We start from the raw sequence: 27,481 nt of genomic DNA, 5'->3' as shown, positions 1-27,481 counted from the left end.
GTGACAAACTGCGAAGAGTCTGAGATTGACTTTGGGTTGGTTTCCGACAGCGGGAGGAACACCAGCTTTGCTTTGTAAAAGAGATCTTTTCTGTGAGTATTATACATTGTATAGGCCAGATTAAAACCTTTATAGGTTACAGTGTGGATCCAATATCCTCTGGTTGGGAAATACTCTCTCCAATGTCCCATCATGTATAATCTTGGAAGAAAGAATTAGCTGTTGCTCTCGGAGCTGAAAAGATTCGTTTACTCAAGAGATTAATTCATTGATTGCAGATTTTAAAAGTGAGCCAAAGCTATTCGAGTCAAAGCCCGGTGGTTTTTTTTATAAACTTCCTCTCTTGATCTGGTCAATATTTTTGAAATTTTCAAAAAATTAAGTTAATTAGTTAAGAAGATCTAGGCGTTTCATTAAACTCCGCATTGCCTGCTTCTGTCCTCCAGCTGAAACAGAAATGAGATATTATTTGCTACTGAAAACAGCAGAAAATTGTGTTTAATTTTCCTCTCCTTAGTTCCTGAAATTAAAGCACTGTTTATTTCCCCCACTGTCCCACTCACAGAATGAGGGTGGAGAACCCTATGTCCAGATAAATTGCATTATACTTTATCAACATATGAAGCGGCCTTATAATAAATTAGGCCATTAGGCCACCTTGTCCAGTATTATGAGTGACAATGGCTCTCAGTCTACAGTCTCAGGTTGAGATCTTTCACAATATCTGCAGTCCTCAGTGGTGCTGGGAACAAAAGCTTGGCCTTTATCCGTATCTACTGTATACTCTTTCATTAGCTAAGGGCTTGTCCATATGGTCAGGCAGAAGGAATGATCCACACCGCTCCCATTTTGGGTGGCAGTCATGAGTATGCCTCCAGTTCTGACTTTGCTTTAATAAAACTTAACAAGGAACACGTGTACTTCTGTGACATAGGAGCATATGCTCAGGCTGCAACATGGACACGTAAAAATCCTTAGTCCCCCTAATTCAATTTGGAACAGGTATCTGGAAAACCATGGTCTGATTTTGTTCTCACTAATGAGGATTAAAAATCACAGCTAATAAATGCACCCGAAAAACCGAAATTGTCCGTTCCCCACTTGCAAAAGGGTGGAAAACTCCCCTGCAGCACTAAAGTGAGTCCTGCTTTGCAAAGCAAAGAACTTCTCAGTGCAGCTTTGCACGGGCTTGGAGTCCATTTAAACTGTGCTGCCTGCAAACCATGCAAAGCAGGTATTGGCTGCTTAGTTTGCACACCAGAGATCCATAGCCAGGCTTCTTTCAGATATTGTACTGGCCTTTCAGATAATGTATCGGTGTCTTACATGAGCACAGATTTGGCTCAATTTCGAGGAGACCCTGAGCCCATCCAAATTTGCGGAAGTTCTTTGCCTCACCGGCATCACATTTAAAATCAGACCTAACAAGTTTATTGTGGCATAAACTTTTGCGGATTCGATCTGGAATCCTGATTGTGGGCATGTAGAGATGGTGGAGGCCTGCTCGGATGCATTCCTAAAATCAGAACCTTTTCTTTCAGATTAATTAAATCCCTCCCTCCCCATAACCTGTTAACTTTTTGGTTTTGCCCTTCCAGCCTCTTGTGAGGATAAAAATGTATTAAATAAATTAATAATAATAATAACATTTGATATATATACCGCCCTTCAGGACAACTTTATGCCCGCTCAGAGTGGTTTACAAAGTATGTCATTATTATCCCCACAACAAACACCCTGTGAGGTGAGTGGGGCTGAGAGAGCTCCGAGAGAGCTGTGACTGACCCAAGGTCACCCAGCTGGCTTCAAGCGGAGAAATGGGGAATCAAACCTGGCTCTCCAGATTAGAGTCCCATGCTCTTAACCACTACACCAAACTGGCCATTTGTGTGAAGTAAAGTTTCCATTCCACCCACACATATGCAGATGGGGCTGGAGAGAGGTGGGGCAGGGACTGACACTTTTTACAGAGGCCCATGTCTGCTGGGCATCTCTATCTACAAATAGCGTTGCCAGCTCCAGGTAGGGAAATTCCTGGAGATGGGGGGGTGGAGTCTTGGGAGGGCAGGGTCTAGGGAGGGACCTCAGCTGGCTGTAATGCCATAGAGTCCACCGTCCAAGGCAACCATTTTCTCCAGGGGAACTGATTTATGTAGCATGGAGATCAGTTGTAATTCCAGAAGATCTCTAGCCGCCACCTGAAGGCCATAGATCCAGAGGAGTTAGCCTTGTTAGTCTGTAGTTGCAAAATAGTAAAGAGTCCGGTAGCACCTTTAAGACTAACCAACTTTATTGTAGCATAAGCTTTTGAGAACCACAGCTCTCTTCAGATGCAACTTTGCACGGGTTTTGCACCTGAAGGTTGGCAACTCTATCTATACATCACTAAAGAGGACAACAGTTCAGGATAAGTGACACTGCAGATATACTTCCAAGGTGATTTGTGAATCGTATTCTCTGGTCTATTGGGATTCGTTACCCCTAAAGCTTTCCCAGGACCCTGCCTTACTCGATCAAAGAAGTTAGAATGACAAACATTTGGATTTCTTTTCTGCTCCTGTTTGCAAGCAAAGACCCTAATCAACCCTAATGAACCCTAATGAACATGAGTCTGGTCACCAGAATCCAAGTTCAAGTCCAGTTGCACCTTAAAGTGGTGGTAGAAAGCGCCCTCAAGTCATACCCAACTTATGGCAACTTCTACTGGGGTTTTCAAAGCACGAGACCAACAGAGGTGGTTTGACGTTGTCTACCTCTGTAACTGGTCTTTGTTGGAGGTCTCTCATCCAATTACGATCTTAGGCTGACCCTGCTAACTTCCAAGATCTGATAAGATTGGGCTTGCCTGGGCTATCCAGGTCAGGATCCAATTTAGAGTCTCTCTACAAGAGACATCTCACACGAGAATGCTCAAGTGTAGAGAGATCCAGAGGAGTTAGCCGTGTTAGTCTGTAGTAGCAAATATAGAATAAGAGTCCAGTAGCACCTTTAAGACTAACCAACTTTACTGTAGCATAAGCTTTCGAGAATCAAAGTTCTCTTCTTCAGATGCATGCAGGTGTAGAGAGAGGCAATGTTAGCCAGGAAGCATAGTTTTAAAAGACAAAGTGGAAGGCTCAGTCAATTTCACCTCTCTATAGAGCAGGCAAAGATCACTCCTCAGCGAGTTTATTAATTTCTTCTTCGCCTGATGGAGAAATTCATACCCTGGAACTCTAGTTGGTCCCTAAGGTGCAACGGGACTCAAATCTTGCTTTTCTACTGCAGACCAACACGGGCTACCCTAATTAGGCTACCTTAACCCAGGCGCGTCCTCTTGCCTCTGTCTGAATCGCAGCCCCAGCCTTTGTGCGTAAATCCGACCAAGTCAGTCGGCATCGCTGTTATTGTTTTGAAAAGGTATTGCAGGTGAGGCTTAGGCGAGAGAGGAGGGGGGGGAACCCCCAACAACGCTGCCTACGTGTGTGTGTGTGTGTGTGAGTCTGTTATTTCCTCGTCGCAAGCTTGCCGAATCAGTGTTTGTGCGCGTTTCCTAGGTCCTCCTTGGAGCGCGGCGGCGGCGGCCGCGCTTAGTCAGATTCTCCGACGTCCCTCCCACACGGCTCGGCCCCCTTCCAGCCTCAAGCCACACCCACGAGCTCGGCAAGTCCGGAGCCGCTTTCGCCCAAAGGTAAATCGCCTCGGAGCGGAAAGCAAGCGCGGGCGCAGCGCCCGGACTCCGGCGTCCAACTTCACTCGTGGCGTGCGCCCCGCGTTACGCGCGGACAGGGAGCCCTGGGTGCGAGGCAGCGCAGCCCGAAAGGCGAGCCCTTTGCACGCTCTCTCTTCCTGGACCATCAACAACAACAATAACAACAGACCACTCTAATAATTATTATTATTACCAGCATCACCGCCTCCGCCACCACCATTCTTCCTTTCTCGATCCCTCGCCCGTTTCCACTCGAAACGGATCCTTTCCGGAGAGGGAGATGTACGACTGCATGGAGGCGTTCGCCGTCACGCCGCGGCAACTCTACGATGTCACCAACCGGAGCGCTTGCATGCTGCGGAAGTCGAGCATCGGCCCGTGCTTCGTGGGCTTGGATCCCTTCGGGTGGCCCCAGCCGGCCAGCTTGCAATGTAGGTGACCCGGCGCGCCCAGCCGAGCGCCCGGAGCTGGGCTGGGGCTCTCTTTGGGAGCGGGTGGGCGCGGTTGGAGGAATTAGTTGTCTGCGGGTGCCCATCGGGGGGGGGGGGGTATGAAAACCGTGCGTGGGTGTCGAGCACGAGTGGATCAGCGCGGGCATCCTCCTAGAGGGCGCTGTGCGCGCGTGTGTGTTTGCAAAGCTGATTGGTGGGTCGGAGTTCCAAATGTTCCAACTTTTCCAGTTGGACCTCCGGGTATTGCAAGAGAATATTTTGCACCGGGGTGGGGTGGAAGGACCGCGCTGCGAAATGCAAACGGAAAGTGCAATCCTCAGCAGCCTAAGCCCATTGAAATCAATGGGCTTCGACTGGAATGACTGTGTCTAGGATTGCACTGTTGCTGTCGGTGGCTGTGAAGCCTTTCTGGCGCCCCCTTCCCTCCTTGACCCGGCGAGGGGGCTGCTGCAGTAGTTCGCATGGGAAACTGGGGATACCCTTGTTGACTCTGTGCCTTTGTCTTGATGTGGAAGCGTATTATGAACACCAGATGAGAAAAACTTTGAAGTCTTTTCGCGACCTGAATGTGGGTGGAGAAGGGGAGGGGTTGAGCCAGGAAGGAGAAGGCACCGGGGGCCTGCATTTGGGGAGACGATGCAGGCTGTCTGTTAACAAAGCTGGGATTTGGGGTTAGCTTTTCCCTTCTCCCTGATTTCAAAAGAAAAAAAAAACCCTTAAAACGGATGGCAGCGCATCATGAAGCGCAATGATTCGAGAAGCGCGGGTGTGTGCGTGTGTGTGGAGGGGGATCGCGTATCTTTTCACGCCCGTTGGGGAAACAGAACGAGGGGAGGGATCTGTCAAACACCCAAGGGTGTCCCCAGCGAGTCCTGCTTCCCTTTGAGCGGCTGCCAAATCGCTTCCCTCCCTTCTCTGCTTTTTTGGCACGCACCGCGACTGTTTACAACTTGCTGAAGAAAAAACCTTTGATTTATACACCACGCCGGGCCCGATGGAGGCAGCTCCCTGGCACCTTTGGGGGGCACCTTTGGGGGCACCTGGGGACACCGTTGAAGGGCTGTGCCTCCCTCCCCCTCCGTTGCACCCCCCGTCCGATGGGAACTGGCTCGCTCGCTCCCTTTCAAGCGGTTGCATTTCCAACGGCCCCACCCCGGCCCGGCTGCCAAAGCGCTCGCTAGAAATGTGGCACTTTAACTCTTTCGCCGGCCCCTGGAAATCAAAACGCTTCCTGTCTAGATCTGGAATTGAATCTGGAGAGGATTTTTTCCCCTTCAAAGCGTTTGAGAGCAGGAGGCGAGGGGGGTGAAAACTCTAAAGGAAAGACAAGAGCAAGATTCTGGTCCAGTAGTGCCTTAAAGACCAGCTAGATTTCCAGGGGATGAGCTTTGGAAAGCCAAAGATCCCTTCTTCAGGAAATCAAAATTCAAAAAGGACTGTTCAGGGGAATTTGGGAGGGAGACCCAATTAGAGCCCCACTTCTCATACCTTCATTTGCATTATGTGATAACGAGTGTACCTCTGTGCGTGAACAGAGTGCCTTTCCGATGTATTGTCGAAGGCTTTCACGGCCGGAGAATGTTGGTTGTTGTGGATTTTCCGGGCTGTATCACCGTGGTCTTGGCACTGTAGTTCCTGACGTTTCGCCAGCAGCTGTGACTGGCATCTTCAGAGGTGTAGCACCAAAAGACAGAGGTCTCTCAGTGTCATCAGTGTCACAGAGTGCCTTTCCATCTGTGCCTGCCTTTCCATCTCCATAGAGTGCTCCTACTCAGCCATCTTCTCTGCATATACGGAGTTAGGTTTTTCAGGTTAGAAGTGATGGCTTTCAGCCACGGGACATCTTTTACAAATTGCCCTGTTTTGTGATGTGAAATATTTCATTCCTTATTCTGGACGCTGCTTGCTAGGCTAGCAAAATGGAGACTGAGGGATGGTTCAGGAAATTGGGAGTGAAGCTGGAGTTGGGGTAGAGGTGAAAGTAAGGTGAAGATAGGGTTGTGTAGGACTTTTCTGAGTAATGTACCTGTTTGTCTGTCACAAAACTTATTTAGGCATCTGGATTTCCCCCCCCCCTTTTGGCTGGTGTCTTCCTGCCTGCTCTACCCAGCATCCTTGACCTGTTTGCACAAATCCTAGGGAAGGAAGAGGCAGCAACAAGTCTCTCAATATTGCGGGGTTTTAACTTTTCCCCATAGGGCACATCTCGTCTTAGGTCCTTCTCTTTCTTCATCTGTGATGTCCTGGGTGGGCTCTGAGTTCACGAAGAAGAGCTTAAGCAGAGATTCGTCTTGCAAGAGGCCGGAGTTCTTTATTTTCCTTTTGGGCTGACGATGTGGCAGAAATAACTCATGCAGACAAGCGTGGGCAGGCAAACGAGGGTGTTTTTTTTTAAAGCATCCTGGTAACTTTTTCAAACTTATTTGCAAGGATACTTTTGGTCTCAGTGTCCTTTATGAAATGTGCAAACTGACTGCGGCGATCACTTGGAAAAATAGGCTTCGATTGCTGAACTCTTCTGAAATGAAAGCACAGAAACTTCTCTTATCCACAGTGTGCAGTTAGCTTCACTGGCCACACTCAAACAGTTCCAGAGCTGCATGTGACAGCCACCCAGTCTTATCTGATTGACTTCCATGTGAAATCTAGATGGGATCATAAGCATTGTTAACATCAGATCATGAAACTCTAGCTTGTCACCAATGTTAGAGGCGCCTAAAATAGCAGGAAGTTAACAGAAATAGTAATTAGATGGCATTTCTGTGATATTTTTACTGTGCCTGTAGCAAATAAGAGGCATGATTTGGGCACGGGTACAACCCTGTACACCGATCACATCCAGGTTACGTTACAGCAGTTATGTGGGGTGCTTTGGAAGACTTGTTCGCAAGCTTAAGTCAGTGCCTGGTTGCTTGCTAGTGTGAGTCATAGATACTGACTCGTGCCCATTTTGAAACAAATCCACTGCCTGTCTCGTCTATTTCCAAATAGAAATCAAATTGCTGGTCATTATCTGTAAAGCCCCAGCGGTCTGGGAGAATGGCGTTTAAAGAGCCACCTTCTCTTCTAAGAATTTTCCCAGCAATTGAGTCTCTGCTGTACTTTCAAATGGGTGGGCATCAGAAAATGATCTTTTCTGCTTTGCCACCATTCCTGTGGCTACTCATCTGGTGCTTAGACCATTTTCATTTCCCTTCTTGTAGATTTCTGATGTTTTTTCTTTCTGATTATGCTTTATTTTTGTTCTGCTTAAGTCTCCTTTATTTGTTAATAGCAGATTCCATTTATCCCCCGCCATTTTCTCCAATAGAGACCCAAAGCAGCTTGCATAGTTCTCCTCCTCACAACAACCCTGGGAGGTAGGTTAGGTTGAGAGTGTATGAATGGCCATGAGTCATCCTGCAGGCTTCTGTGGCAGTGGAGATTCGAATCCGGGTCTCCCAGATCCTAGCCTGACTCTTTAATCACGATGCCTCACGGATCCTCTTGAGTCTTAAACAGATGATGGTTTTAATAATGCAACAGGTTTTGGATGTAGATGGCTCGGCAAATGTTTTAACGGTTATAAATAGCTTGAATGAATGAAGTATCCTGAGAGGTAAGTTACGCTGAGAGAGAGAGAGTGTGCAACAGGCCTGAGGCTCTCAGTGAACTTTGTGGATAAGTTTTGATCTCAGGGCATCCAAACATAGCTAATTGCAACCATATCCTGTGGGAAGGCAAAGCCGGTTCAGCCGTGTAACTGATCGGCTGTTACACACAGAAAACATAAATTGGGCTCACTTACTATTGAATGAAACCAGTGATTTTGTTAGCAGGGCGCGTTTGAGTTGCTAACCATTGCTAAATGCATAGGCAAGGATTTATATGTTATTATTACCCTGTGGAACGGCCTGCCTGAGGAGGTCAGGAGAGCCCCTGCTCTCCTAGCTTTCTGCAAACGATGCACAACCGAATTATTCAAAAAGCCTTTTGTATTGTAGGGAGGGGCTCTCAGATGCTTCGCTAATGAGTTAAGGACCATGGACTTCACCGCTGTTGCCTTATGTACTATCTGTTGCTTTAAATATGTGCTCCTGTGTCATCCCTAGAATTGCTAATGTTCTGTTTCAGCATTTCTTCAACTCTGTATTGGATTCTTATTATATATTCCATGGTTATACATTTCCCCTGTGTATGTGCAGAAGTTATTATTTGGTACGAAATCCTGGGAATCGCAACTGTAATTTTAAAAAACACTACTCAAAATAAGTGATTAATAGTGTAGACTGTGTTGGAGTGTGAAGGTTTGTCATTAGCTTACAGTCAGTTTCCAGCGTGCACGCTGAAATGTGTTGTATATCATGTAAGGCTATACATGTAAGTGTTTCATTCGAAATAAAGCTGTACCCATGTGTGAGCGTGCTGTTTGCTGAACAGTGTGTAAAAGAACGGTCTTGTATGCGTGAGGGTCACTGTTGTGTATATTGCGTATTTGTTAACATCTGTTAGTAGGGAGAGGGTAGGTAGGTGAATATGTATAGAGACATATGAATACGATAGTGTGGAGTGTGTGTGTGGTATGTGTGCTTTTCCATGTGCGGAACATGGTCTCTGCCAGCAGGAATGCTGTTACTGAGACAAATGGCTTATATAGCATCCCAGCTGCAAACATTTTACGGCTGGTTATAAATGACTTGTTTGAAGCTCTGGCAAGCGGAGGGCAGGAATTTCCTCAATCTCAGCAATTTAGGCCTTTAAAACCCTCCAACAACTATAGCTGCTCTGATTCGGGTTAAGCAATGTTGGAGGAAGGGAAGGAATAGGGGCCTGGGGTTGGCGACTGCAGATAGACTGCTGGCTTAGCTGGGAGTACAAAGGAGGAGACCGTCTTCCACAGTTGGGGGTTAAAAGTGCTTCCGCAATTGCTGATGACATCTGTAAGGGGCTGCTCAGGATTCTGCCCCCCCCCAGTCCCCGTCCCCGTCCTCCCCCTTTTTTGCTTGCTTCCTTGCTGGCAGCTTACAAGCCTGCCAGTGGATCCATTGCGAGAGATGTCTCAACAGATAAGAACGCAGAACTGCTCCGAGCAACACCGGAGCTTGAGAACTTGGCATGCGATTTTGGAGCCAATTTGTACAGAGGCCCCTGGTTTGGCACAGGCTACGCTTACTTTGGCTTGGGTTGGAGGATCAAGGTTTTCACCTACACCCAGAAAAAGCCACTCTCAAAGAACTGTGTCCACCCAGGCGATCCATTTAAGGGTGTGGGTGGGTTTGGTGGAAAGACCCCCTTTTTCATTCTTTTTTTAAAAATCCCACCCAGCATGCTTGTGAGAAAGAAAGCCTCTCTTCCCTCTGGACCAAGTACCCTGTGGGAGACCCAATCTAGCCAAGGGGATTTGTTTCTTAGGTGAGCTTCTAAGCAGCGAGGCTGTTTATGCCGTACTTTGCCCCAAAGCGCTGTTTTTTACTCTCACCTTCATTGCATTGTTGGCTTTAAGGTGTTTTTTTTTTAATAATAATAATAATTCTTTGGCCATGACCAAAGGAATAAATTGGAGTTCTTTTATTTCATGTTTAATTTCTAGCGTGCACCATTCCTGGGATGTACTCTGCACTCATAACAACCTATTACTTGATAATCTAAAACACATGATTTAAAAAAAAATCAGATTTAAAGGTACAATTAAAATTCCAGGGCCTTAAAAGCTTAGCTCTGGCCACTGTAAGCCCGTTCTGGCCCAGCAGAACTTCTCTGGTTTCTTAAACAGAAGGAGAAGAAGCTTCCAGCAGTATTTGGGATAGCTGGACCTTGGTTGAAACGCTGAGGTTTGGGGTGCAAAAAAACTGGGGCTTTTGACGGATCAAGATAAAATCAAGAGTTTAGGGTCTCCGGAGCTATTTGGATGCTCAACTGCATTGGGTTTGCTTTTTGCTTTTTGCTTTTTGCTTTGCTTTGCTTTGCTTTGCTTTGCTTTGCTTTGCTTTGCTTTGCTTTGCTTTGCTCCTTTTTTTCTTAACCTGGAAAGTGCAAACAAACCCCTACAATTTTATATGGATTTACGTTTATACCCTTCCTTTCTCCTTAAGTGTGACTCAAAGCAGCTGCCGTCATTCTTCACTCTTCTATATTATTCTCACAACGACCCTGTGCAGTAGGTTAGGGGGTCGGTAGCAAGCTTTCACAGCAGAGGGAGGCTTGAACGTGGCTTTCTGAGACCCCAGTCTGATACTGTAAGCACTACATGCCAATTACATGCTAAGCTCAGTCCCAACTTCTTTCAAAACAAAGCTTCTTCATAAGAGGAAAAGAGTCGAGGGCTACTACTTCCTTGAGACAGATCTGGATTGTCAGGTTCCATATCTCTCGTGAACATCACCCTTTAAGTATCTATTGGTACCCAAGCCCACTGTGGACACCGGTGGTTTGTATACACACAGGGAGAGACAAGAGTCCATCTCTTCCCTCTCCTCCCCTGCATGGTGGCTCCAGCCAGTTATTTGGGTGTGTACAGAAGCTATTTAGAGAGGATTAAGCTAGAGCTGAAATGCAGTGCTGTCCAGGAAATGACAGGCCTGATAACAGCTTGGCTTGACAAGGAACCTGATGTTTCGTTTGCCAGCGGTTTCTGATGGTTAGATAAACAGGACCTCTCCTCCTTCCCTCCCCGTCCATCTGAGGTTGATGGCCACAGAGGCAGACCTTTGACTGACAGTGTCCTGGACCAAGTATCCTGGAAAGAAACAAGAGGAACCTCTGGGAATTTCCGGGAGGATCCGATGTTTCGGGGCAGGGGATTCAGGATCAAAATTAGGAGGAGCCGGCTGTGTGGTTTGGGCAAGCCATAGGTGGAGCGGGGAGCCAGGACTCCTGGTTCCTTTTTCCTCTGCAGGAGCTAAAGCAGAATTCAGTGATTTGGTTCCTGAAAAGTGACAGGCCAGTTGCTGGGGGAAGTCTGTGCTCCTCCCAGCTCAGTTATTTTATTGGCTCAGATTGCAGAGGGAGCTATGAGCTCCTCCCTCCATTGTTGATGCTGGAACGCTCATTCTGTTTTTTTTTTAGCGCTGCCCTCTTTGCCTCTCTCTCTCTCTCTCTCTCTCTCCTACTTGGTCCCAAATGCTGTTGGCTCAAGATATCTTCAAGATCTCTGTCTCTCTCTCTCTTTTCTTTTCTTTTGTCAGTTTTGCCCAGGTCTGGGGGAGCAACAGACCATTTTTTCAGTCCTGATAGCATTTTGTTTTCAGTAACCTCAAACAAGAATTTGCGGCCCGGAGTGGTGCTAGGGTTTTGTTTTGTTTTTTTGGAGAGGGGGCTGTGTGACTTTGTGAAGCTGGAGAACAGAGTTGGGAAATCAGTTACAGCTGTGGAGGCAGAGAGTCTGCCAGAAATTCATCCGCACACCACTCCCCAAGATATGCTTCCATTGTCCCCATGCAATCTTGGACATAGGACTACACTATAAAATGCCATCACACCTGGAGGATTCCACCTGAAAGTCACTTTTGCAGGATTTGCTTATGATTTTCAACTGCAAGCACTCATGTGCTACAGCACCCAAGTTCCCAAATATCTATTTTGGGCTGCTTCTCCATACAGGCACCCTCCAAATTGCAACCAGATTTGAGCAACACATAGGTTGCATGTGTCTAAAAACAGAGAGAGCAAGACTACTACAGGTATCATACAGACATTCCATTAACAGAACATAGTCTTAAATAAGTGCACTGATGAAGAGAGCTGTGGCTCTCGAAAGCTTATGCTACAATAAAGTTGGTTAGTCTCAAAGGTGCTACTGGACTCTTTACTATTTTGCTACTACAGACTAACATGGCTAACTCCTCTGGATCTTAAGTTCTGAGGGGCTTTGATGATCTTCCAACCCCCTTCTGTTCTTAGAGCCTTATCGGAGACAAAATCAAAAAGAGTCCAGTAGCACCTTAAAGACTAACCAACTCTATTGTAGCATAAGCTTTTGAGAATCACAGTTCTCTTCTGTGAATCTCGAAAGCTTATGCTACAATAAAGTTGGTTAGTCTTAAAGGTGCTACTGGACTCTTTTTGATTTTGCCACTGCAGACTAACACGGCTAACTCCTCTGCATCTATTATCGGAGACACTGTTCCTTTTTTCATTAATTTATTTACTTCATTTACTCCCTGCTTTTCTCTCCAATCGGAACCAAAGGTGGATTTCAATGTTCCTCCCTTCTCCTTTTGTCTTCACATCAGCCCTGCGAGGTGGGTTAGGCTGAGTGTGTGTGACTGGCCCAAGGTCACCCGCGGAAGAGATGGGATTCAAAAACTGGGTCTTCCAGATCCTAGCCCATCACTTTAACCGTTGTGCCACACTGGCTCCCTGATTCTGTTTCAAGTTTGGTCTCCTGCCCGTGAGGCCCGGAAGTTTGCTCTGTTTTAAATGATAGCTCAGTTCAGACGGATGTCTTGTTGGAATCCCACTCTCAAAGATGCTGTGTGGTAAACCTCCTTTTTCCTGTCTGAGGGCCAAGCTACACATGACGAATGACACTTGAACAGCAAGTGGATTGAGTGGAGGGCAAGTGAACAGGGAGAAATACACTTGCCATTCAAGTGTCATTCGTCATGTGTAGCTTGGCCCTAAGACATCTTCTCAATACTGTGGTTTTTGTTCCATCGGTCCTGAAAGAATGCCTTCCAAAATAACCCAGATTCAGCTTTACGATAGTGGAAGAGCCATTATGCTGAGCAAGACCTGCCAGGTGACATTCCCAGCCTCTGACCCGCAATGACTGGCGCACTATTCGCTCTAACTGTACTTTTCACAGGCAAGTTTACATCCACAAAGAGCATCGTGGTAGGTGTATTTGCACACAAGCCAGTGCTGTATATTTATTATTTTATTTTATTTTATTTGACTTATACCCCACCCTTCCCGCAAATGGGCTCAGGGTGGTATAACATTTAGAGCGCCAGACCGGGATTGGGGAGACCCGAGTTCAAGTCCCCACTTAACCATGGAGATTTGCTGGATGACCTTGGGCCAGTCACTCTCGGTCAGCCTTAACCTACCTTACAAGCAGGGCTTTTTTTCAGGGGGAACGCGGTGGAATGGATTTCTGGCACATCTTGAAAATACTCGGCAATAGTGCGTGAAAATAATATTATTTCAAAGAATCCCGGGTGTTTCTTCCTCATTTCCCTCTTGAGGGTTCCACCACCTCTTTCCCCAGAAAAAAAACCCCTGCTTACACGGTTGTTCTGAGAATAACGTGGTCGTCCATTGGGGGAAACGAGTGGGGTATAAATGAAGTAAATAAATAATAAATAATAAATAATAACAGATTGTGGTAGTCCTGGGTAGGTAAACCAATAATCGGAACTAAAAACAATAGGAATGCAACATATATAGGGGCAATAATTAAACGTCAGAGACATGATATCAAGTACAGTTCTTCCCATTTTAATTTCTACTTAAGGCAATAGCTGTATGAGCAGAGATAGATAGATAGATAGATAGATAGATAGATAGATAGATAGATAGATAGATAGATAGATAGATAGATAGATAGATAGATAGATAGATAGATAACATTCAATTTATATACCGCCCTTCAGGACAACTTAATGCCTACTCAGAGCAGTTTACAAAGTATGTCATTATTATCCCCACAACAACCACCCTGTGAGGTGGGTGGGGCTGAGAGAGCTCCAGAGAGCCGTGACTAGCCCAAGGTCACCCATCTGGCTTCAAGTGGAGGAGTGGGGAATCAAACCCAGTTCTCCAGATTAGAGTCCCGCGCTCTTAACCACTACACCAAACCAGATAGATTATATTGTTTTTTTACCTTGGCTTTGGGTTGACTACCTCTGGATGAGGCTTGGATGGACGGATGGACAGACAGACAGACAGAATGCAAAAAATAACATGAATCAGCTACACAGTCAAGAAATCCTGACTGCTGGAATGCTGTCCATGAATGACATCTAATGTAAATGTTAGCTGGAGTAACAGGCACGGATACTAAACAGTTGCTGGCCCCTTGATAGGAATATAGTTTTTTAAGTGGCTCCTGCCACGTTAAACAACTCCCCCCTGATTTTTGTGGCTACGCCTCCCACTGTGGTCAGCCTTCATGAATCACATCAGAAAGGTGTGAGTAGCCGGGCTCGTGTGGTTCTTTTGCAAGCCTGTGGTGTGGTTCTGTTGGGCCACTGCAGCTGATGTGGGAAATACCATATGATACATGCAGGGTGTTGTCTATTTCATGGTGCAGATTTTTTTTTCCCGCCAGTGCGATTGGGAACTGGCCGAGGGAAAGCGGCAAGCGTGTTAATAAAGTAGGGTGTTGAACCAGGCCTTGTTTTTTTTTAAGTTTCATCTCTTTTTGTGTTTTAGCTGCTATAGAGCAGCCTGCACTTCAGGACTTTCCTTCTCGTAAGTCTTGCTAAACCGGTGTCTAGATCCCAAATTTGTATGGAGTGCGCTGCCTCTCTTTATGTCCTTAGAGCTTCTTCTTCTGTATAGAGTAAGGACCATCAAATGGAAATAAGCATAAAAAAGCAAAGTACTTTGCCATCTAGGAGACCATGAGGTGCTCCCACTATGTATTATTTCAAACTGCAGGGGAGTGACCCCCTTCCAAGTTTTGGCCAGGGTGGGGCCAGTGAGAGGTGAAAAGAGATTGTCTTTTGCCTTGAAACCCTGACTGAGGGCCAAGCTACACATGACGAATGACACTTGAACGGCAAGTGGATTGAGTGGAGGGCAAGTGAACAGGGAGAAATACACTTGCTGTTCAAGTGCCATTCGTCATGTGTAGCTTGGCCCTAACAGAGGTGGTTTCTCATTGCCTGCCTCTGCCTAGTAACCCTTGAAAGTCTCCCATTCAATTACTAACCGAGGCCGACCCTGCTTAGCTTCCAAGATCTGATGAGATCAGGCCTGGCTCGGCTCAAGCAGAGAGCAGGGACATCTAAAGAAATTGCCCAAGAAACATAGAGCTGGAAGGAACCCCAAGGGTCATCTAGTCCAACCCCATGCACAATGCAGGAAATTCACAGCTTCCCCCCCCACATCCCCCAGTGACCCCCTACTCTATGGGCCAAGCTACAAGTGATGAATGACACTTGAACGGCAAGTGGATTGAGTGGAGGGCAAGTGAACAGGGAGAAATACACTTGCTGTTCATGTGTCATTCGTCATGTGTAGCTTGGCCCTCAGATGAAGGTTTTTACTAACCATGGGCCAAGCTACAAGTGACGAATGACTTGTACTCTGTATAGAGTAAGGACCATCAAATGGAAATAAGCATAAAAAAGCAAAGTACTTTGACATCTAGGAGACATCCCCCAGTGACCCCCTACTCTATGGGCCAAGCTACAAGTGATGAATGACACTTGAACGGCAAGTGGATTGAGTGGAGGACAAGTGAACAGGGAGAAATACACTTGCTGTTCACGTGTCATTCGTCACGTGTAGCTTGGCCCTAAGTTGCAGTCTCTGCCCAGCCAGTGCTGTTTTGGGTGAAAGCTTTGAGTTTCTCTCTCTCTTGGAATGAATGAAAATGTTGTATAGAAAAAGCAGCTGTGTGTTTTTTTAAAATTATTATCAAAGAGTGATGTAGAACTGTCCAAAACCTCAATGCAGATATGTATTTTGATCCAAAGTATTCTAAGTTCTCACAGGGAAGAGTGTTCGAGGATTTGAACCTCTTTCGAGACAGTTCAAAGGAACTTCCATGTTCAGAGACACTATACCTCTGATTACCGGGGGCATACAAACAACCAGAGAGGGCTGTTACCATCATGCCCTACCAGAATCAAGGTGGGCAAGTGGACCTTTGGTCCAGTCCATCAGGGCTGGTCTTCTACTCTTAAGCCTGCAATTGACTCGGAATACATTTGTGAACGGTCAGCCAGTTGTACAGCACAGTGGCTGCAGGCTTAATCTCTTGTGTGCGCTACTCCGATGTCAAGCAACACACTTAATCTTATATGCGGCACTGGTTGTGAACATGTCATGGTCACAATTTGGATTTTTCTGTGGATCAGCCCATAATTGTATTGCTTCCGAAAATGTGGCTGTTGGCCTTCCTTGGTTATAAGACTTGCTCAATGTTTTGGGCCACTGGGGCACGGTAAAAGACTGGGGGTAGGGGCAGCTGAACTGCATTTGAATGGAGCGACCCTATTAGGCAACCCTCCTTTGGCCCGATTGCTTGCAGTTGGTCAGTAATGATCAGCTGATGTGTTCCTGAGTGGACATTAATGGCCACTGAGGGATGCTTTCTTCAGTGGCCCACGAGGGTTAGGTTGGCTGCTTCCAGCCAGAACACGCCAGCTAAAGTGGAGGCCAGTGTTCTGCCCTGCCGAGTGTGTGTATAGCAGAGGGAGAGTAAAGCTGCTTAACACATAAACCGAATAATCCCCCTTTGCTGGTATTCACACCCAGACAGATTATTTGCATTGACGGGGCGAGTGAGCCGCCATTGTGTTTTGGAATTTTAAAGTTCAACGCAAAGAACAAGACAGCCTCACTTTTTGCGCTGGGAAATTCCAGGTTATGAGAGCGCCGCAGTGTTTACATTACAGAATATTCGGTATAACGGCTAATCCGGTTAAGACTATGCTTCGGACTCAAGGCAGATATTCCATGTTATGTCCAGACCACATTCTAGCACAAGAACATAAGTGTATTTCATTACCGAATGTCTGCACCCATGCATTTTTCATTTTCTAACCCCCAGGGGGTTTTTGGGGGGAGGAACCCCCCACTTGGTAACAGATCTAATTTTTGACATAATATAGCAGGATGAACAAAATTCGCTGATACAGTAAATGTTGAGCTGGGTGCTTGAAAATGTAATCTGGAAATCAACTCGGAATTCCTCATTTGTGACATAGCAGTCCTATACAGAATTGTGTGTGTGTGTGTGTGTTATGTGCCGTCAAGTTGCCTCTGACCTATGGCGATCCTATGAATGAATTACTGTACTGTAAACCTGTTGATTTCAATGAGTTCCAATTCACTCTACATATGATTACACTTCAAAGTGTTACAAAGATGAATGGAATTTTAAGAGCTGATCTGGAATTCTGGACTGTACCTCTGCAGGCGTATCCAGGCTCATATTTTTGAATGAATGCACACATTAAAAAAAAACCCTCTATGTTTATAGTAAAACAGACCGTGGTGGGGAAAAGCTACAGTATTTTTTTTTATCTGTGCAGAATGTTTCTTGTTGTTTTGTACGGAGAAACTTGGGAGGGGGTTACTCCCCTGCAGTTTGAAATAACACAGAGTGGGAGCACCTCATGGTCTCCTAGATGGCAAAGTGCTTCATGCGTTTAGGTCATAGATCCAGAGGAGTTAGCCGTGTTAGTTTGTAGTTGCAAAATGGTAAAGAGTCCAGTAGCACCTTTAAGACGAACCAAATTTTTTTGTAGCATAAGCTTTTGAGAGCCACAGCTCTCTTCGTCAGATGCAGCTGTGATTCTCGAAAGCTTATGCTACAATAAAGTGGGTTAGTCTTAAAGGTGCTACTGGACTCTTTACTATCCTGTGTTTAATTGGTTGTAGAAATATTCGAAATGGGAAAGGCTTCACAGAGGATTTCCTGCCTTTGTTTATTCCCCAGAGAGCCAGGGCTGGACACATCCATCCATCCCCAGGGGCCGACAGCCATATTTCATGCCACTCATCCCCGTCTTGGCGAAGGTGCAGTGGCCTCCTGCCCTCTGGGAGCGTGTTTGGGTTTGTTCCCTCTGTCACAGCATCAGATCGCTGTCAGCACAGGGGGATTTATGGCGAGGCCGGCTCTTCCCCCTCTGTCCAAGGAAGCAGCAGAGCCCTGTCCTGCCGCGGAATTTATTTCCTGCCCTCTGCTCCCACCTGTTGCAGAACACTCTCTTTATCTCAGTTAACGATGCCTCGAAAACCCGGCCACTTGGTTTCCGGCAGCCATTCAGGGAGCCTTGGGTGGGCCTGGCTTGGAGAGTTCAGTCTCCCCCATCCACAGATCCTTGCTTTGACTTCACGCTGTGTGGCTGCAGGCAGGCAAGCCGGGAGCTGTCAAATGCAATCAGGTTGTCCGGGAAAATGAGTCTGTTTTCTGGCTCAGAATGAGTTAGCTGCACAGAAAGGGCTTTGCTCATTTGCAGCCTGGGTGGCAAGCAAAGGGAGGCTGCTCTCAAAAGTTTTGTTCCCCCATCAAAAAGTTGCTTAGGGGAGTAGTATGGTTAAATGCTAGAATGAGGCATGCTGTTCTCTATTCTTTTTACATAATTTCTCCCCCCCACCACCACTTTTATCCCCAATGGGGACCCAAAGCAGTTTACGTCTTCCTCCACTCCCCTAGTTGATCTTTACAACCACCCTGCGAGGTAGGTTATGCTGAGAGTGCGTGACAGACCCAAGGGCACCCAGCAAACTTCCATGGCAGAGAAGGTATTTGAACCTGGCACCCCCAGATCCTTGTCTCACATTGTATCACAGACTCTGTAGTCTATGGGCCAAGCTACAAGTGATGAATGGCACTTGAACGGCAAGTGTATTCCTCCCTGTTCACTTGCCCTCCACTGACGCTCCGCTCGATCCACTTGCCGTTCAAGTGTCATTCATCACTTGTAGCTTGGCCCTGAGATACATCTGGGAACAGAGAGATCCATGCCGTATTTCATACACTAAGGGCCAAGCTACAAGTGACGGATGACACTTGAACAGCAAGCGTATTCCTCCCTGTTCACTTGCCCTCCACTCAATCCACTTGCCATTCAAGTGTCATTAGTCACTTGTAGCTTGGCCCTATATTGTACTCTTTATTTTTCTGACACAGAGGATTTATTTATTTTAATTATGTCATTTATATTCCATCTTTCTTACAGAGACTCAAGGCGGATTACATAGTGTGAGATTAGTACAATCAGGGGCAAGGACAAGGGCAGGCATTTCCATACAGTGTCACGAACATTTCCATAAACAATGTCATAGGGTAAAGGAATATAAGTTTACAAAGACATAGCATTAGCAAGGATCCAATGTGGGGTTGAGGAATTGCTGAAACAGAACATAATCCATTCTAGGGCTGACATTAAACCACATGAAGCACAGGTAGTATATAGGAGTACATATTTAAAGCAACAGATAATATGTAAAGCAAGCAACATAATGGTGAAATCTATGGTTCCTAACTCATTCGCGAAACATCTGGGACCCCTTTCCTACGAAAGCTGAGAAAAAGGCCTTTTTGAATAATTTAGTTTTACATTGTTTGTGGAAAGCCAAGAGCATGGGGTCTCTCTTGACCTCTTCAGGCAGGCTGTTCCACAGGGCAGGGGCCACCACAGAGAAAGCCCATGTACAGGCTGCTGTTGATTTCACTCATGTACTGTCTGGCACCTGGCAAATGATAATGTTACGAAGTAGTTCTCAGACTGGCCCAGTGCACATCTCAAAGTACACAACATTTCCCTGCAATACTTCTTTAGACAGCTCAGAGCATTCATCCCGAAGCTTCCCGTGGTGTACCATTCAGGCACTCTTCCAATCCCCATTTATCATGGCTGTAGAAAACCCCAACAGGGGTCGCCATAAGTCAGCTATGACTTGAGGGCACTCTCTGCCACCAGGATTAGCTGCACCCTGCTTGACAGTTGGCCAGTTTTTTTACGGATTCAGAAAGCAATTAAGGAAGCAGCAGTGCCACAATTTTGGAACTGGGTACAGATGATTTCTGGGGTTGCCGATCTTTTGGACGAAATATTCAGCCACATATTTTGTGACTGATCCTCTCTCTCTCTCTCTCTCTCTCTCTCTGCCTATATCACAATGTCCAGGTGTGTCTACACCCAGCTATTTTTTCTTGGGGACAGTTAGAGCATTTCATAGTTCATCAGTATAACTTATTAGCATCACTCATTAGCATATGCTATGCCCCTTGACGTCACCAGAAGTGTGTCATTAGCATAACTGATTTGCATATGCAACACCCCTGACATCACCTATCCTGGGTGGGTGCGCCTGGCTGGGACAGGTCTTCTGACAGGGAACCAGTACAACAGTAAAGAGTCCAGTAGCACCTTTAAGACCACCAACATTTTATTGTAGCATAAGTTTTCGAGAACCACAGCTCTCTTCGTCAACATCTGACAAAGAAAGCTGTTGTTCTCAAAAGCTTATGCTATAATAAAATGTATTAGTTTTAAAGGTGCTACTGGACTCTTTACTATTTTGCAGCAGTGGACTAATACAGCTAAGTCCTCTGGATCTGCAACCAGTACCGTCTGTTTTGAAGCTGCAGACCAGGATCCTTACCTCTGAGTATTTGTGCTACTGTTATGTATGTGTGTGGCTTGTGAACCCAAAGGGTGCAATGTTGTGGGACAAGAAGGGTAGTAGTTTATTCATTATCCATGAACACAGCAGGGGTACGGGGGATGGGGAATATTGAGCTGAACAGCCACTGCTTTTCATCCTTTGCAAGTCTATGTTCAAACATGACGAGGAGGGGGATTGCTTCCGACGCTCTGACTTTGCACTGTTGCACCTGGGAAAATGAAGAGGAACAAAATTTACAGTCTCCTTTGTCGCGTTGCCAACTATCTGGAGGGGAAAAAAAGTTCAACCCTCTTTAACACAGAGGCAGTATACTGTTTGCCAGGTAATGATATTTTCCTCCATGCAACGAAGCATTTCCAGGCTAAGATCTGGACAGCTATCACAAGCAGGCTTGTTCCTATACCCCCATTGATTTTTTCCCCTCTCTCTCTTGCAATATACACATATTTCTTTTACAAGCTGAAGAAAAATGATATCAAGTATGATGTACAATTGTACCATTCTAGATGAAAGGGGGAGAGAGAGAGAGAGAGAGAGAGAGAGAGAGAGAGAGAGAAGCAGGGAAGATTCCAAGGGCTTGACCAGGGATAACTCAGTTACCCCAGAACTTGTTGATGTTACACTGACGTTATTCTTCCTGTTCTGAACAACAGTGTGTCAGAGGGAGGCAAATTTAATTTTCATTGGACCGTTGAGTATGCAAGGCAAAACGCAGCAGTGTGGAAAGTGATCTGTCGTCACATGCCGTAATGTCGCTTTTATCTGCTAAACACATTTTCTTGCCGAGGCTTTTCAAGCACAGTCCAACAGGTACCCCCGCCAACCCTTTTCTGAGTTGGGATTGATTTTTATGTATTTTATTTGGCTATTTATACCCTGCTTTCCTCCCCAAGGGGGACCCGAAGCAGCTGACATCATTGTTTCCCCCTCCTCCATTTTATCCGTTAGGATTTCAGTACTCCCCTTACCTTTCGCGTGAGATAGTTTGAGCTTTTATTAACACATCCTTGTGGATTTCCAGCTGTTCTGGGGAACGCTGGGATTTACTGGAAGCTTCTCAGAGGAGTTGTTCAATGAGCAACTCCGTAACGAGAGACGGTGCAATGTGGTGGTTAGGAATTTGGGAGACTAGGCCTCAGATCCCCGCTCCGTTGTGGAACTCACAGGCTGCTGACTTTCCGCCTCACCTACCTTGCAGGGTTCTTGTGAGGATAAAATATGAGAGAACCTGAGCTCCTTTCAGGAAAGGTGGAATTCAAATGAGAGACATGGCAGCATGGACGTCCCTTGTCTGTGAGGACTCATGGGCCTGGCCTCCATGCTGCACGAACTGACTGTGCTCCCTAAAGCATGCTGTAGAAGCTTATTATAATGCACAGTCTCCTTGGGAGGTGATCAGGGTGTTACTCAACAGACCACTCACTGTGGAAAGAGTAAAAAAAGAAAACAAAAAAGGGTTTCTTGAAGGTAGAAATTACCAAACTAAACTGCTCCAAAGTCTGATTTTTCTTGTTGGCAGAAACCTGTTATTTTGGGGTTCTCCCTCCTGGAGGGGTGGTATCGGAAGATGTTAAATAAAAGGACCTGTCTGATTCACCTGTGAGGTGTCAGGTGCGCTACTGGCATCAAATGAAAGCCATTAAAAACTACTGCTTGCCTTTTTAAAAACGTATTCGCTTAGATATTTTTAATTGCCTGGTTTGGTGCAACATGCCCTAGAAGGTTTGGGGCTGACAAGAGTTCTGCTGGTACCTTAAAAAAATAACCTTATTTGATAATTTTAATACATTCACAGAGTTTAAGGTTTCTTCCCCTCTGCAGTGATTCTCTGATGTTCCCTCATTGTCCTGGCAAGTGCTGAGGCATGGTGGAGCCTGGAGGGTGGGGGATTTTTTGTTCAGCCCTCCATCAGGCTGGCACCTTAAAAAATTATATTTGCATAACCAAAATCAAACCCAAACTGATAACTGGGTTAGCTGGGGATTTGAAATATTTTTCCCAAGCACATTATGACTGTGTTATGTCTCAAATCAATTGAATAATCATTAATTGTTTAACCAATCAGGAGAGAATAAACAATATATATGTTTTCCTAAACATACAAAAACAAATTGCATAAAATATTTTGTGAATAGAGGCATAAAAACAAAATACATTAAATAAAAACTAAGTAGGCGTTAAGTTGTTCTGAAGGGTGGTATATCAATCAAATGTTATTGTTATTATTATTATCCTCCCAACAACAATAACAATAATATAATAACATTCGATTTATATACCGCCCTTCAGGACAACTTAATGCCCACTCAAAGCAGTTTACAAAGTATGTCATTATTATCTCTGCAACAACAATCCCCCTGTGAGGTGGGTGGGGCTGAGAGAGCTCTGAGAGAGCTGTGACTGTCCCAAAGTCACCCAGCTGGCTTCAGGCAGAGGAGTGGGGAATCAAACCCGGTTCTCCAGATTAGAGCCCTGCATTCTTAACCATTACACCAAACTGGCTTTCAGTTTGAGTTAGGTTCGGCTGAGTGTGTGTGACTGGCCCATGGTCACCCAGCAAGCTTCCATTGGCAGAGTGGGGTTTTAAACCTGGTTCTTCAAGATCTTAGTCCAGCACGTAACCACTACACCACACTGCCTCCATGGATTGCTTCCAGGAAACTCATAGGATTTTCTAGCTGATCTTCCATCCAGACACGGGTGAGATTCAGACTCGAACCTGTACTAAGTGTCTTCATTTCCATGCATCTAACGAAGAGAGCTGTGTTTCTCGAAAGCTTATGCTACAATAAAGTTGGTTAGTCTTAAAGGTGCTACTGGACTCTTCATTCCCAGGAACCTTGTAACCCAAGTTACTTCTTTTCTGCTCGAGAGTCCTAGAAAATGTTTATCATTTTTCTGTGCAGCCTAGTGAAAGATGCCGGGTTTTAGCGACTTGAATGCAAGGAAGGAAAAGAGATCCAATGTATGCAGTCATAGGACTCCAGGGAGGTTGTGGTTTGCAAAGCCTATCATGAGCTTTGCGATTTGTGAGCGTACACTATGGGGCTAGTGTGTGCTGATGCTGCATTTTTTTTTCTGTCTCTTATCCGTCTCTTTTGATTCTCCCTGGCTTGCTTTTCACACAACTCCTCCTTCTGTGTTTATGGGTCACTTTCAGGTAAATAAAGGCCTTCCATTGAGATCTAATCACCTGGCTGGGCCCCCTTTTGTCTGCCTCTATCTCCTGGCCCTGGGGAGGCAGTCATGCACTGTTGCACCCAAGGGAGTGGCATCTAAACCCCTATTGTCTTATCTGAAAGAAGGGGTAAATGCCAGAGGGTTAAAATTCATGAGCTTCTAATTGTCCTTTTTTGTCTGGTGCCGGCTCTGCAGGGAGGTGGAGATTTGCAAAGGGAGGGGGGTGGAGAAGAGTCCGGGGCAGAATTGCTAAGCAGGAATTGAGCACAGAGAAAGAAAAAGACTAGAATACTTCTCTCCTTTCTCACAGAAGATTTTTTTTTTTTAGGCATCTTAAATCAAGATCAGGAGGAGAAGAGAAACTTACCCTGACACACACAAGAGTGGGCAGTCCTGCTGTGTGTGCAGGGCTTTTTACACTGGTTGTCTTTGTTGCATGGACATACGAATCCTGTGAGGTAGGCCGCCCAAGTTCTAAACAGTGATGTCGAGTGGAACCAGACAGTGGCCGTTTCCACACACGTTGAATAATGCACTTTCAATGCACTTTAGTTATCCTTTAGAAGTGGATTTTTTGTTCCACACATAAATGTTCACTAAAGCGTTTTGAAAGTGGATTATCCAACGTGTGTGGAAGCAGCCAGTGTTTGCTTAAGTTCAATTTGGGCTTCCGCAAATTCACTTTGAACGAGAAGAGGAATCCGACTGTGGGGCTAGAAAGGGATGCTGGCTGTGACAGGCAGGATGGGAGACCCCTGTATGTTCTTCTTGAAGACATTTATCACCCCAACTGGCCCCAGCTTCAGTCACCCATGGTTTCACAGAACGTGCCCATGGAGAGGTCTCTGTTGCTAACATTCCCTGACCGTTTGGGAGCTTTGCTAGAATAAAAGCCCTGTTTCGACTGCAGATCAAGCAAGGGCCATGTTGTACAAGTATCACTTTGCACATTTGTGTGTGTGTGTGTGTGAGGGGGATAGGGTTGCCAGTCCCCAGGGTGGAAGTTTTTTTTTGTTCTCCCGGATTACAGATTACAGAGATCAGTTCCCCTGGAGAAAATGGTAGCTTCGGAGGAGGCACAATATAGCATCATACAACAAGCTCCCTCTTTTTTCAAACCTCTCTCTTCCACCTCATACCCCCAAGTCTCCAAGAATTTTCCAAGGCAGAGTTGGCAACCGAAAAGATGGGAGGTCCCAAAGGAGGCAAAAGTATTTCCACATGCACACATGTATCTAACACACTCAGCCTGCCTTGCTAACTGTTAAGAGATTTTTCTTATATCTATGAGCTAATCTACAAGAGATGAATTACACGAGAATGCTCATGTGAAGAGAGTTGCTGAGAAGCTGAGTTTTAAAAGACACCTCGGAAGAGCTCTGTTAATTTCCCCTCTCTGCTGAGCCAGCAAAGATCTCCTCTGAGGGTTTGTTAATTTCCTCTTTGCCTCCTAGAAGGGGAGGAGGAAACTGACAGAGCCTTCAGGAGGCAAAGAGGAAATTAACAAACCCTCTGAGGAGCGATCTTTGCAGGCTCTGTAGAGAGGGGGAATTGACAGAGCCTTCCGATCTGTCTTTTAAAACTCAGCTTCCCAGCTAACCTCGTATAATTCATCTCTTGTCGTTTAACTGTGGGCCAAGCTACAAGTGACGAATGACACTTGAATGGCAAGTGGATTGAGTAGAGGGCAAGTGAACAGGGAGAAATACACTTGCCGTTCAAGTGTCATTTGTCACTTGTAGCTTGGCCCTCTGTCGTTTTTAGCTTTTTAGCTTTAACACACCCCAAACAAGTGCCATTCCCCCACCTCACTTCCTCCCACAGTCTTTCCCAGTACCATTTGTCAGTAAACCCATCAGCCCTGGCTGAATATTGCATTGCTGCCATTTTGTTTCTTCAGACCCTGGAAACTGTAGAGGCCTAGTGACGGGATGGTATCATTGTGGTCAAATATCACGAACCTTGCGAGAGGAAACGGGGAAAGTTTCAGAGCCCCGAAAAAGCCCCTTTACATGTTGAAAAGATTTCTCATCAAATGTTACGTTCAGCCCTGGTTTCAACAGGGGTCGGACAAGACAGAGTCTGATAATAAATTTTAAACTCTTCAGTTGGGATGGAACTGCTTTTTTGCTTGCATGATGCTTCTTTTCAGACCAGCCTGCCTTTGGCAAGACTTCTCCTTCCCAGACTGTTCTCCAGGGTTTCGTGCTTCAGGCACACCCTTCTCAGAAAGCTAAACCCTGTGCCTCTTCACCAATTTTGCTGCAATGAGGCTAGCTTGCCTGAGGGGCAAGGAATGAATCCATTGGACTTGAACCTCAGCTCTGATCCAAGTTCAGGGTTTTTTTTTTATAATTCAAGAGTTCCCTGAAGAGGCATCCATTGGAAATAGTTGCAGCATCTTCTTTCAATCCGTGAGTCACTGCCAGAGAGAATAACAGTCCCTAGCATGAATGCTAGTGCCGTCTAGTGGGTCAGAGGTGGAGATGTGAGTTGGCATCCCAGCGGAGCTCTGGAGGCGGTCACTACCTTTCAACGTCAGTTCTCTATTGGCTGGATGGGAACAATGATGCCAGCCTTACAGAGCTATTATGCAAATGAATAAGGTTAGTAACGCCCACTGGATACCAGAAGTACTTTGTAGACAAACATACATAAAACGCAGGGAGAAGCCTGACCAGAAGGAATTAAATATCTAGGTATCAGCCATTGTAACCCATTAGTATTTTTGTCAATTTCAGTTAGCTCTTGGTTCAGTAGTTTCACTTGTATTTTGCATGCACGTTGCATGCTTTTTATATTCACAGTTTATATCTCTAGTTACCATCTCTAGAAAAAGAGAAACAATAAAACAGAGTTTAAAACTACAAACCATAAAAATATCAGAATTAACAGTATTAAAACAATAATGCCTCAGTTTCCTAAAGTTAAGTGATAGTTTAAAAACAATCTTTTAAAAACTCTTTAGTTTTGTTCCATTCTAGCAGATTTTTCTTGCTTTAAACACCCTGTTTGAAAGCCGGAAAAAAACCTCTGAGATTGGCTATTTAATCAAGATGCTTTGCTAGATAGACAAATGATTTCAAGTTCTAAATTTTCCTGGTAATAAAAGCGACCACAACAGAGCTTCCTGCTTGACTAATATAACAATTTACATGAACAGAGTACATTATTTATATCTGTGTAATGGAGATTTATATTTATATACATGTAATGGAGATTTATATATGTGTAATGCAGCAATAATTTTGAAAAATGCATACCTTTTACAGAGAAAATTGGTGTCAGGAAGCAACAGAATTCACAAAAATAATGACTGACCTGTAGGTTTGATTAACGCAAGGGAATATCAGAATCGGAAACATAGATTTTCATCTTGAAAAAGCAAGGATGAGAAATTGAAAATCATCCCTAATGAAAAGATGGGACTGAAATGAAAGGAAAGAAGTTATTACCGATAAGCTCTGTTTTACAAGGAGTTTGAACAGCCGTGTTAGAGCTAATCCATGCATCGTCACTTGGTTATTGCAACATCAAGGGATTTGAAAGCATAAAAACAGCCAGTACTGCATCTTCTCAGGGCCAAGCTACAAGTGACAAATGACACTTGAACGGCAAATGTATTTCTCCCTGTTCACTTGCCCTCCACTCAATCCACTTGCCGTTCAAGTGTCATTCGTCACTTGTAGCTTGGCCCTCAAACACAAATGCAACTAGGTCTTCTGCTGGTGAGAAAGGAAGGAGAGTGGTTGTCTTTGACCACCCAAAAAGGCTACTTACACACTCTCAACCTAACCTACCTCACAGGGTTGTTGTGAGGATAAAATAGAAAAGAGGGAAATAATGTAAACTCCTTTGAGTT

General features: G+C 45.4%; 1 protein-coding gene across 2 annotated transcripts in view; it reads left to right on the top strand.

Annotated features, from left to right (window-relative positions):
- The window catches only part of RARG (retinoic acid receptor gamma), a 151,872-nt gene that overhangs the window by 99,080 nt on the left and 25,311 nt on the right, over window positions 1-27,481 (top strand). The window contains exon 1 of one of the 2 annotated variants that reach the window (XM_055003375.1): window positions 3,680-4,122. The exons of the other annotated variant lie outside the window; for it this stretch is intronic. Coding sequence (XP_054859350.1) covers window positions 3,972-4,122 — 151 coding nt within the window. The 5' untranslated portion in view covers window positions 3,680-3,971. Of the gene's footprint in view, window positions 1-3,679; window positions 4,123-27,481 lie in introns of those variants that run through there. 2 annotated transcript variants of the gene reach the window in all.

The sequence above is a fragment of the Eublepharis macularius genome, chromosome 19 (genome assembly GCF_028583425.1).
Source record: "Eublepharis macularius isolate TG4126 chromosome 19, MPM_Emac_v1.0, whole genome shotgun sequence".
Lineage (NCBI taxonomy): Eukaryota > Metazoa > Chordata > Lepidosauria > Squamata > Eublepharidae > Eublepharis > Eublepharis macularius.
The sequence above is the reverse complement of the archived record's forward strand: the minus strand, read 5'-3'. Positions and strand labels throughout refer to the sequence as shown.